Below are 12937 nucleotides of genomic sequence, written 5' to 3' on the forward strand. Positions count from 1 at the left end.
AGGTTGCACAGAGTGTGGGGGATGAGTACGCTGGATAACGGCCAACACGTGAAATCTTTCTCTGAGGTAACACGGGCAATCTCCATTTCCTTCCCCTTCTGTCATTTCCAGTAGTAAGTCCTGGATCTCTCCCTGCTGCGGGCACACATGTTGTCACGCAACTGGTCTTTATGGACCATGACAAAGGAGCTTCTCTTAGCAACACCGCTGCGCCAGCACGCGCCTTCTGCACACCAAGGCAAGGCGTGCCAAGACTTTTCTGATGGCAGCAGATGTCCCTAAGTAGGCAAACGATTTGAACTCTCATTAGCTAAGATACACAAATAGCTACCTTTAAGATCAAAACCTGCTCTTGGAGACAACTGAGGAGAACAGAAAGGTCCACCTAACCACACAAAATCCAAAGCTACAAATTAAGAAAATCAGCACTCCAGGGCTTCAGTACAGAGCTGCAAGCCAAGCTGAAGTTGGGAGAGAAATCCCAAGCCCTCTATTGCTCCTTTTCTCTCTAACAACAGGGAAGTTGTTGAAAAAGATGCAGCCTTAGAGGCTGGCAGAGGCCAAACTCTTCTCGTGCAGTTTGCAGACGGGATGGACACAACCCTCTACTTACCCTCCAAGAAACACCAGGCTCTCTGGAGTGCTTCAACACGGCTATACTTCTCTATTTTCCCATCTTCTTGGGAAGAAAGCAACGTTGCTTACCATGTAAAGGGAAGGAAAAGACTCGTAGGCATCAAAGTTGAAAAAGAACCATGAGATCATACTGCTTTGTGTGGGAGACCCACGTGGCTAGACTCCCCTTGAAGATTTTAAACAGCAGACACCCAGAAAAAACGTCAATCAAAAGCACTAAAATTAGAACTAACATATTCTGACAGTTGCAGCTGATCTTGCAAGAAGACAAAGGCGGTGCTACTGTTTGTCTTTGAAGTTGTGAGCAGCAGAACAAAGGATGACTGCAAGTTTTCTGCTTTGTACCACCTCAGAGACCTCCATTTCTGTAGGATGCTGGTTTGGCCATTCCTGATCAAAAATAATCCAGTCTCGAATGCATGGATATGCAAAAAAGCTAATTTGTGTAGAAGCTCCTCAAAACCAAATGAAGCACACACCAGCTTCACCCTTGACTTACAATGGCAGCTAGACTTCTTTGACCCAAGAGCAGGACAAAAGCGATGTTAAAATATGCACAGCTCAAGCAACAGTTACACACAATGCTACCGCGTCACTCAGCCCATTCTTGCCCTACAAAATCCTTCTAAAACAAGAAGGTTAAACCTGCATTCAAACAGCCCTGGAATTGCTTCTCCCAGCAGTGGAACAAACTGATGCGAAGCAGCCCAGAATGTCAGCATTGAGCATTTCCCATTCTGCAGAAAGCAAAAGAAACCGACAGTAACAAGATTCCCTTCACAGTTTACTCGGGGAAGGAGAGTACAGGTCTCTGCATCGAATTAATGCTGGTTCTGGTGTTTTAACAATAACTTTCTAACCCTTTCAATTTAACCTACAAAAATAAACTCTGAAAAACCTCTCCTTATATGCAGTATCCTGAGTGGACTTTAAGAGGAGGAAAGTTTAACTTGAAGAGTTCACTGCTGCTGCTGCCATCATCCAGTTCCCGCTTTGAAAAAGCGGGATGTATAATGGTAGTAAGAGAGAAGGATTAAGGGAAGAACTGCAACAAAACACAGCTGGTGACCAATGTCAAATTTCACTTGGAAACGTTGCAAAATCAGATCCAATATGTGGTTTTATCACATATTCTAAAACCTGTGATGCCTGCAGCACCATCTTACCAGAGGCTGATCAAAGTGCTCGAAGGCAAGAGATGAGAGAAAGTAAAAGGACATGCAAGGAAGCAGGAATGCAAACCTAATCTTTGGTTTAGACTTTTTCTCGCTTCGATCCAGTCCAACCAGATCCCGCAGGATCAGAGGTGTCATGGCATCCTGAATTCCCAGGAGACTAGAGTCAAAGCCGGCTCCTCCACCGTACATGGCCACCCCTCCCCACCTCTATCTGATGAGACACAGTGAGACCTCACGGGTTTATTCAAGACACAAATAGGTGTACTGGGGGTCACGAGCTATTCATCCAGCCATCACATCAAGAGAACGTATTAGCAGTACACAGCTTGCCACAGAGAATCTGCAACAAATGAAATTTATGTTGAACTGCAAAATATTCCTGAAATATTGAACTGTTGCTCACCCGTAAGAGAACTCTGGCATAATCTTCAGATTGTAGCAAAGAGGAAAAAGTTTATACCTCTGTTAAGAGTGTTGTACATGCTTTATGGCATTTAAGATATCCCTATAGTTGTTTCCTCCTAGAATTTCTTCTTATTTTGGACTGAAAAGATCAAATTTTTGTAGTTTTCTATCTTTGAGTGGTTCACTGTTTTGCAATGATGCATTAAAAATGCACACAATTATTTCAGTGTAGGTGATCTCACACACATTGTTACATATGAGAAACCACAGGAGGGGACAGAACTACATTTTGTTATACATCGTTGCCTTAGTTTAAACAACTGCATCCATACACAAATGCCTAAATATGTAGCCTAGTTATTGGAGGAGCAGCTCTTCTGCAAGTCCATGGATGCTGTTGGTATCTCACAACTCTGAAAAATCAGACCACTTATTACTTGTAATAAATTTACTAATGTGTGTACACTTAGCTGTAAAGTAGTTTGAAAACTGAGAACCATTACCTGTAATTAAAGAAAACCAAAGCAAGCCCCGACCAGTACATTTTCTTGTTATATTAGCAAAATCATCTCTATAGGGCGAGAAAGGAGAAAACAAAGTGAGTCTTTTATTGTAATGCTCTGCAGTTAAGCAGAACAAATGCGTATCTTGTACTACTCTTAAAAAAGAAAGATCACTGTTGGATTAATAAATCTAAATGCAACATCTGCAAGAGCAAGTTGCCAGAACTGAGTTAGATATAAGTGGCAGCTAGAAATTAAAACCCAAATACAGCTATACTGTTAACTGTATTTCAACACAACAACAACAACAGTAGAATAGCTTATTCTCTACCCTAGCCTTCATGTTTTGATTTCTAAATCACTACAGCAATTTAATGAGAAAGCTAGTTTCACTAATTTAAATTAAAGGCTAATTTTACCAGACCATTGTATAGACAGAATACAGATGGTAGTATTTAGAAAGCTGGAGACTGGTGTCTGCACATAGAAATTTAATTAAAAAATTAGTTTATATCAATTGTTTTTATTAGATATCAGAAGTTTACAAAGTGGAATTAAGAAATAAAGTTACAGAATGGAATTAACTTGAGCTCATTCTTGGTTGTGAGGTGTTTTTTTTTTCTTTAAGGTCATCATCATTTTTACACAGGATGTCATCAGCAATAAATTCTAGACTGTCTAAAACACAGCCCCACTATTTCCCCATTCAATATTTCATAATTTATCACAAACCTAAGATTGTTCTAAACATTTTTAAACAAGTATTTAATTAACTACTCTATTAGGCCCTTTATATATTTTGATTTTTTTTTAATTTGTACACAATACATATTTGTAAAAAGCACTTAAGGATTCCATATTGCAATTTTTTTGTAGCTTTCAAAACTAGGAATAAATAGATTGTTCCCATGACAAGATGAAATCCACTATTCAGTATACCACATCTTGTCTTTTCCATACCTCACATCTAAGCATAAAATTTTCTAGCAGGAATATTGTTTTAAAACACTAATTCCCCATCATTTTAATGCACATCAATTTATGACTGCAAGAGCTTCTACTTCCTGACAAGCACAGGTTTAACTTCATTCTATATTTTGCTACAGTCTACTAAGTACCACCTCAGCATATGCTTAATTTACATTTTCTTCTCCACACCTCGTAAGACAGTCTGAAGACAGGTTATGTCTGGCAGGCAAGGATGCAACTGCACTGGTTTCTGTTAGGAAGCCCCATTTCCAACACACACATTCACCCTTCTTTCTCCTTCCTGCCTCACAGCCAAATCAGTGATAAAATAAAGGATCCAACATCTAACATTAAGGTCACTAAGAAATAAAAGACTGTAAGGGATGGGGGAAGCATATGCAATGTAACAAGTCGCTACAAGATTTCTGCTCTGTAAAGATGAAATAGCAGTAAGAAATGGCTGAGCCAGAAAGCTGCACAAGGAAACAAATATGCTGAAACAAAACATCAGCAGTCTTAAGGCAACCTTCATCCAAATCAGCATTGTGATTACTTGTGTATCTGAAAAGAAATCCTTTAGTGTACTTAAGTATGTTGATACAAATGATGTTATGAACCATATCGATCCTACAAAAGTAACAAAAAAAAAAAAAAGACAAAAGACAGACATGAGTACGTTTCCTGTTGAAAGAAATTCGTTTTTACTTACATTTGTAAAATGAACAGTAGTTAAATTCTTAAAGAAAACTGACCAGCACTTCCAAGAACTGGAGTTCACAACTAATAATCCAGGATAATTAGTCTGATTTTAAAACACCTGAGAGCTCCCACTGACCTCATATAGGAAATGCAAACTAACTGGAGCACAAGCACGCTTTACACTGTCTTAATTTTGTGCACAAACACGGATCAAAGCTATTACTGTCAAGTCAATTAAAGAGTCAATACAAGAGTTGAGCTAGACGATGGTCCCTTTCAAATAAACTATTCTATTCTGAGTTACGAACTATTATTACTTTCAAAATAGTGACAGCAAATCACTTCCATAATGGAATTTTTGTTTCAATTGTAAGAAAAGAAATAAACTATGTAAGGGAAAAGGCAAAAAAGATATTCTAAGGAAGGTGAGCTATCAGCTACAGATTTATCTGTTAAAAGATCTACTGTCTATCTACCGTAAGAGGTCTACAAAGCTCAAACCCCAATTCATTCTTTTCTCCCTGAAGATGATTCAATGGCAGGACCCACGATACTAAATCCCTACAAAGGCTTTAACTGATGGTTAATATATTGTAATATTTTTACTAACCTGTATAGATGTCATGACCCCATTAGCAAGTACAGAAAGTTTTCCGGCCACCGATCTGACTCCTTGTTTAAACTGAGCTATATCAGGAGCTGAAGGCAAGACATTTGTAATATTGTAGCTTCCTAAAAGGAGAACACACACAAGGAGGAAACATAATTTTATATTAAAAGCAGCCTTTTTTCCCCCCTGAAATACAATATACTACTAGGACTACTAAATTCCAATGTCTGATCGACACTGTAAAAAACACTAGGCATAAATCTCAAATTTCTTAAATGCATCTTCCTTTTAATTGCTTGTAATTCCACCCAGAATATCATCTTCTACACTTTGTATTCCCAGCTGAGCAATTAAAAATATATTCTAATACATTAATAATTAGAATAATATATTATTTATTCTGCATTTTCAATCTGCTGCAATGTTATTTGCCTTGTATGCTGAACAGCTGTTACTACTTTGCAATTTGAAGATGAATGTACTTCAGTGACAGCTGAAGTGATGAACCCAACTTGTGTGCATGCATAGGTGTGTTTTACATGCTGTATATATAGACATATGTTGCATTACTAAATCTTGAGGCTTGGAAAATTCTATAGAAATGACAGTAAAGGTAAGTAAGTTTTGAGTCTGAAACAAAGCTGACAATCCCGCCTTCCTTAAGGCCACTGAAGTTCAGCCAGTGTTAGCTCTACTGCTGTTACGGAAAGTATAAGCCTAAAGATAACAGAAATTAAAGATGTTTCAAAACTAACTGTGTGATAAGTACTAACATGTTAACAAACACCCGCTCTTTGTGAAAGGGGTTACTGGCACACCTTAATATTAAATACCTGATGCTGTAAGAGGCACAAAGGGCAGTAACAGATTCACAGAACTATGATCTCAGGAATAAATGGAGCTGCTGAGGGGAAACATCCCCAAACAGATCGTTTCCAAAACTGAGCCGGCAATCTGTAGCCTGAATTTAGACTCGTAGCCAATGGATAGCTCTAACCAGCCGGGGCACAACTGGTGACTTGTGAGCTGTTACTGACCCTCGGACAAGCTCGTCCAGCTACAGACTCCACAACCTGCACAACTGTAACACTTCTGACCGCAGCTCCGTACAGGACATGGCTACACACAGGCAGCCCTTCCTTCTCCTCTTTTTCAACAGGGGTGGAGGAGGAAGACAGAGGGAACCTGCAGCTCTCTTGTCATGGGAAACTGAAGGCACCTGCCTTGTCAGCAGGCTGAGAAAGACATTACTGTAGATAATTTGGTTTTCCTAGGCTAGGTGGCTGGTTCATAGTGGCAGATGCATAGCCACATTCAGAGAGCTTCCCACTCCATTCTTTAAAGCCGGATAGCAGCTGTTTCTACAATGCACACTTATTTATATATTATTTTCAACAATTCACTGTCGCTGAGACAGCCCTATTTCTGAACTGTAATTTTGACTTCCTTACGATCTGTTCCACCTATCAAATGCGTCAGCATTTTTGTTATTAAAGTCAGAGTCTTGGAAATAAATTTTGCAGATATAAATAACCTGAGAAAAGCTCTAATCACTTCTCAGCCACATGAATTTTCTCATGTTTTTCTGGTTACGTATGGTCATCTGAAAAACTTCTTGTAAATGACACAGGAAAGCAACTGATTTCCTGTGATTTCCTGCAAAATCAGCATCTACAAGTCAGCCATCTGATACGCCACCTCTCACAAGGTCTGAAATGATGCAAAGTGAAAGTGTCTTCCTGCAGCCCTCCTTTTGTACAGAATGCTGTAGGAGCTATTTACAAAAAAGCAAGCACCCCAAACCTGTTCTACCCTAAAATCTCAGCAGTGCTCATAAAAACAACTTTAGATTCAAAGGACATTTTGTTCTGGCAAGAACCCCAGAATTACAGCAGCATTTTTATTGCCAGTCTTCAGTCTCCCGATTACCTTTATTTCATGGAACTAATGATAACCTTGGCATTAATTCAACACCAGACAAGCTATCCGTGCAGTAGAACTTCTTCAAGAAGGGCCACTGTCAAAAGATAGTCTTTGGGGTGGGTTGTGTAACAGAAAGACACAAAGGAAAGAAAGATTCTGTAGACCAAATATAGGGTGAATTTATAACATACAAACTAATAATTCCTGGTGTATTTTTCCCTCACTATTATTCTCCAGCAGTTATCAACCCACAAAATTTAGCAGAAGTTTAGTCTTCGTAATATAACTTTAAATTTACTGTTGGGTTACATGCCAGTCACAGAGAGTCACCTTGAGTCGCAGGCAGGTATTTTTTATCCCATTATTCAGAATCTCTGCATTCCCTCACGAGCCCCAAGAACCTTTTCAGGTGGTCAGTGATGAATGATCATGCGTGCACAATTCACGTACACATAGAAAACATGATATAATTGCCTATAAGTACCCTTATTCAGAATACAGTTGAGAATTTTATCACATATATACGTATGTGTAAATAGGAAGGCAAATTCATATATATATATACACACACACATCACACAATTTGCCCCATCTTTAACTTATACTTTCCTAGTTCATTCCCTTATTCATTACTGTGTAAAAGCCCCACACATATTATACAAATTAAAGGAAAAATTAATTCCATACAAAATCATTTATGTGCTAAAAAATTAAAGAAAAAGGACAAAGAAAGTCAATAATAGGTAGATAACAAAATATTTGTTATCACAATCCCATGTACTATTGAAAACATAGTTTACAAATTAAGCAAAGAAGTGATGTTTCTTTCTGATGTTCCCCACATCTTTTTTAAGCATAAGTATGACAAGTTGCAAATACTATTTCAAATGGCTGAAGTAAATTGCTGCAATTCCTGCTTTATGTCTCCTCCCCTCCTTAATTTTTTTTTTTTTTTTGCTTTACATTTCAAATTACTAAAATCCAGCTTAAGTAACTGGTAGCAGGAGCTATTTCTCTACTAGCCAGTGTATTCAAAACTTGCTTTCAGGGGATCAAAACTCAACAGTCGCATGTTCTTTTTTCCCTCCAACTTTCCCAAAGTAAAATCAGATGCTGCATACTGTTTGCTTTTCCAGCCGACTTATATAATTACTCACAGATTTCAAGTTCAGTAATGCTTTTTTTTCCACTTCCTCACGAGTTAAAAAATGAAACCCAACTGATCAATTCAATAAAAAATGTTCCAGTATTTCCTATCTTTTCTATTTCACTTTATTGTACTATCCAAAAAGGGTGTTGGAAAGAAAACATGGAGAGATTTTCAACAGCCTAAGGGGCTACTTTTCAGTCAATCCAATCTAATACTTCTTCTTTTCTAACGGGATGAACTATCCTCTCCAATGTAAGGTACTCCAACAGATCTTTTAAACTGACAAACCAATCAAAAAACTTCCTTAGTAATTTGGCAAGACCAGTGTCAGAAGCAGCTATCTTGTTGAATGATATGCCATTCAACAGATTACATGGGAATTTCAAGGCCACTCACATTTTATTAAAGATTATTCTTAGATTTGATGTTATGACAGTTGTTTTCACATATATAAGTAAGTTACTTACAGTAACTTATCAAAACCCCTACCTGATAGTCAGTATTAGGTGTTACCTTATTTGTTTTTATAATAAGATATTACAGGTTTCCTTTGAAAAAATTATTTACAATATAGTCTATTATTTGCAATAAATCACATTAAAAACCCAGTATAAAATACTGAACTTCCTGAACTGAAAACTCAGAACTCGGTATTTAAGAAATTAATATTTTTTAAAAACAATGACTACACCTGTTAGATTTGTTTAACCTATTAGTGATACCAACAGGTACTGCACTTTGCACACTTCACGCAGAATACGGTGGCAGCTAGCTGATGCTGTAACTAGAAGCAGAGTACGGGAGCATGAATACATTGCATGACACAGTTTCTCACTCCGTTCAATACGTACCTGATGGTTGCTTTTTCTGATCTTCAAACAAGTCAGCTGAACTTATAGATGAGCTTCCAGAAAGTCTTTCTAGTCGAGCCCTTGCTTCATACTAGAAAATAATTGAGAAGTATTGTACAGTACGCTATCATCTTTCGAGGTCATGTCAGATAATTATATACAGTTTTAGAACATACAAATCCAGCTGAAGTCGACCATTCTGAAAGTTGTTCCCATTTAGTAGTTTACACATGTCTTAGGCAGTGTGAGTTTGCATCATCTCAACTTACTTCAGTTGATCAAAGAGTGACATTTACCATTCCAACACCAACAGGCTTACTCACTGCCAGCTACCCTAAAACTGCTGAAAAACTAAGCAACCATTAGAAACAACCACTAAACAATGTGAAATGGAGTGGCTGGGAAGGACAAGGAAAAAGCACTGCAGTTAGCATCATGTTAACCCTTCTAATCACATGATGCTTTTAATGTAACTTTCTGAAATCCCTGGGAATGATAATACACTGATTGTATTTTTTTACATTACTCTTTACATTGTTAATTCTCCATTAAAACCAGATTTTTTTAAAATAATCCCTCATGTCCTAACTGCAACATACTATTAATCTGGTTTTTATTTCTAGGCTGATTCAATTGTCATTTGCTGAACAATTTATCTGCTTAGTTAGCCTTACAATAGCAACAATGTTTCCATGTAATAAATACAGAGGGGACAGATGTTTTAAGAACAGTTTGTTGGCATCAGTTTGGGTATTTAGAACAAATTAAGTAAGCCTTCACCCAGCATCAGGTTGATTTTTTAAAAATAAAGACTGCTGAATCACAGCCTATCACTTCTGTCGGAGAAGAATGATGTTGGAGGTAAGGTCCTACTTGCAGCTCCAACTCCTTAAAATGAAATACTATCAGAGTTATCAGATACTTGTACATTTCTATCAAACAATTGGGACATAATTCTATAAGCTTACTAATTCTACCGATTTAATTATTTATTGTCTTCTCTTTACACAAGAACACCATGTTTATAGTCAAAGAATATTGTAACATTCAAAAATATTTATCATTGCTTTTTACTTACATCAGCATGATCTTGCCTTCCAAAATACATGTCTGATGAAATTGCTTTTACGTTGCCAAATTTTTTTTGTGCCTCATCTGTGTTTAAAGATGGTTCATATTCAGGTTTACGACGAGATGCAGGCCTGAAAGAAAAATAACTTGCATTAGTGAGTGTAACTTATTTACATCACAACCAAATGCAATAAATCAAATAAGAAGCACTATCGTCTTTGCTTTGTGAAGCCTAAAAGTATAATAGTGATTTTTTTAAAAGATAAAAATCAGACCAGTATCAACCCAGGATAAAGAAATTCAGATTACTAAGTTGACACAGCAGTGAATAAAATTTCAGTGACAGTTTTAAAAGATGGTGAACTTACAGTATTTCGAATCCTTTAATCTTGAATCTTTATTTTCAAAGTTAATTTAAAAAGCAAGCTAAATTATGTGAACAAGGACAGAATATTTCTACAAAACCTCAAAAAAGCCAAACCACAATGTTAGTGAAATTCAGATTTAAATGTAATAGCACAAAAAGGTGTAACATCCTTTGAACTGTCACTGTCTTGCACCTCAAGTAAATGTACTCAAATAAGGAAGTAATAGCGTTGTGGACACGGCCCTCTATTTTATATAGTATGCATCACTGGTCCACTCTTTAGGAAACAACATGGTTTGTGTTTAAAAAAAATACTGTAGTTAAATGCACAACCTGCATTTTACAGGTAAATGAAAAACACAGTTTTAAGTAGAGAACAGAAGCAGAAAACACCAACCGAACACACAAACCCCCACATCCTTACATTTTCCACTTGATTTCAAAGATAAAAACACACTTGTCAAAGAAGAAACAAATTCATTTTTTTATCATCACAACACTTAGACCCATCGTTCAGAAGTAACTTCAGTACCTCCATCCTAAAAGCTGAGTACCCTACAGTTTCATTTGATAACCAGGTTCTCCTTAGTTCATTATGCGATAAACAAAGCAAGTAAAGTACGTACGCTCTCAGAAGAGTGCAAATATTTGAGTTTCTTTCCACATCTTTTGTCTACTACTTTTCCTGCTGAAATGCTTGTGAAATTACCTCCAGTACATATACTGCACAGCACTGAACAAAACAAATGAGTGCTTAAAATGTAAACAGGAAATTCAGCTTACAGAAGACATTCATCCAGGAAGTCCCTTGACTGCTGATGAAAGTTACAGCCAAATTCTCCTTCTAAACTGAAAAAAATCCCACTACTATGACCAGGACTCAAATGGTATTAACTAGCTTGGACTTTCTGTACAAAAACCAGTTAGGTCTTGGTATACCTGTCTGAAAATCCTGTACTTTTTGAAGTTAACATTACATCAACATCTCTACTATTGTTTTCTTTCTTCCAAAAGGAGTCTGAATTGTCATCCCATTTAGAGAAAGTGCTGCTCCTCAAATCTGAAGAATCATAGTACCTAAAATAAGAGAAAAAAGTATTGAAAAAGTAGAAACTTTACACTGTTAGATAAATATTGTTATAGTAGGTGTTCACTAGCAAGTAAGTTTTCAGCACAATGATAGTTGTCAGTGAATAATCTGGATTGCATAATGTTGGTTAGAATCTTTGCACAGTTGAATCCAATTGAATTTTCATTTTTTACACATGTATTTAAGTGACTGAAAAGTTCAGCCTTTCTTTAGGCTGGATATGCTCATGAATATGCAGTAGACTGTCTGAAAGATACAGTCCTATCAAAACCAGCAAAGTTCTCGTTACTTCAAAGTATTACATCTCCTTTAGTGTCAGGCAAAACACTGGAAAGAACGTTGTCAAGATACCTGGCTGGTTTAAGAGCAACCCTAACAAAACTTCAGGATGGACCCTGCAAGCAAGGAACCACGATGACTCTACAAGGCAGTCTGCTCATAAAAGCCTTGTGCTCTTGATACTCCATGCTAAGACATCAGCTATGAAAAAAGCCACCACAACTTCCCAGGCACTTTGAACGCTCCAGAGATCCAACAGCACCTAACTACCCATGGCATTCAGCTGTGCTATGGTTCCACATGGGGCAAAGTTTAGTAACTAAGGGGCTGAGAGTGGCTAACCTTACAGTTCCATGTGAGTTAATCTGTAACCCGTGCTAGCAGAGAATCTGCTCCCGTTTTCTGAGGCACCAACAAACATAGCTCAGAACAGTAAGGAAAACCCTTGTCTCTGGCTCTGTGTATTTTTTTTAATACAAATATTAAGTACCTCTGAGTTTTGTAACAAGCTTTATTAAAACAATGCTAACGAACCTATTTCTTAAAAGTGAGTCTTAATAAGACAATCTTACCTTGCGTATCAAAACTACAGGGAAAACACAAACAGAAAGAAAAGGAAAAAAATGAAGCATGTTTGTCAGTTCTGGTGGTTTGTTGTTTCCTTCTCCGCTTTATCTACACATATCTAAACATACATGGAAAACATCTGGAAAAAATAAAACTATCAAAATGCCAAAGATGAAGTTTATTTAACCACAAAGGGCAATTATTTCTTAAAGTTTGGATATGACCAGGATATGGAATAATATGATTAAAATGACATGAGGCTATCAGAATGGAATAATTTGGTAGAACAAGCATGGCATATTAATGTCTGCGTCTGTGCTTTGTGAAAAGCACTCTAAAAAAAAATGTTCTCCACGTCTGTGTTATAAATAGGCAGGATACTTGTTTTTGCAGTTTATGAGAAATGTGACACCTTCAGCAGCAAAATCTCCCATCGCTGCACATGGAAAATAGCAGGGACAGATCTGGAATGAATTTCTACAAAAAGCAGGAGTCTCTCCCCTTCTCTCCTGACAGACAAAAAGAAGCCACAGAAATCTTAAGTTCATTATGGATCTATAACAACAAACAAGGTGTTTATACATACATATATATGTATATAGATGTATGCATATATATCCAAGCTCACAATGCCCATCA

At 37.1% G+C, this 12937-nt stretch overlaps 1 protein-coding gene across 1 annotated transcript in view; it reads right to left on the minus strand.

Annotated features, from left to right (window-relative positions):
* Positions 1 to 3198: 3198 nt before the first annotated feature.
* Positions 3199 to 12937, minus strand: part of ARFGAP3 (ADP ribosylation factor GTPase activating protein 3) — a 35924-nt gene continuing 26185 nt past the window's right edge. The window contains exons 12-16 of the mRNA XM_055807803.1: positions 11302 to 11439; positions 10003 to 10126; positions 8925 to 9015; positions 5001 to 5122; positions 3199 to 4318 (exon numbers count right to left, since the gene is read on the minus strand). Coding sequence (XP_055663778.1) covers positions 4301 to 4318; positions 5001 to 5122; positions 8925 to 9015; positions 10003 to 10126; positions 11302 to 11439 — 493 coding nt within the window. The 3' untranslated portion in view covers positions 3199 to 4300. The remainder of the gene's footprint in view (positions 4319 to 5000; positions 5123 to 8924; positions 9016 to 10002; positions 10127 to 11301; positions 11440 to 12937) is intronic.

This window comes from Falco peregrinus, chromosome 6, assembly GCF_023634155.1.
Source record: "Falco peregrinus isolate bFalPer1 chromosome 6, bFalPer1.pri, whole genome shotgun sequence".
Classification (NCBI taxonomy): Eukaryota; Metazoa; Chordata; class Aves; order Falconiformes; family Falconidae; genus Falco; species Falco peregrinus.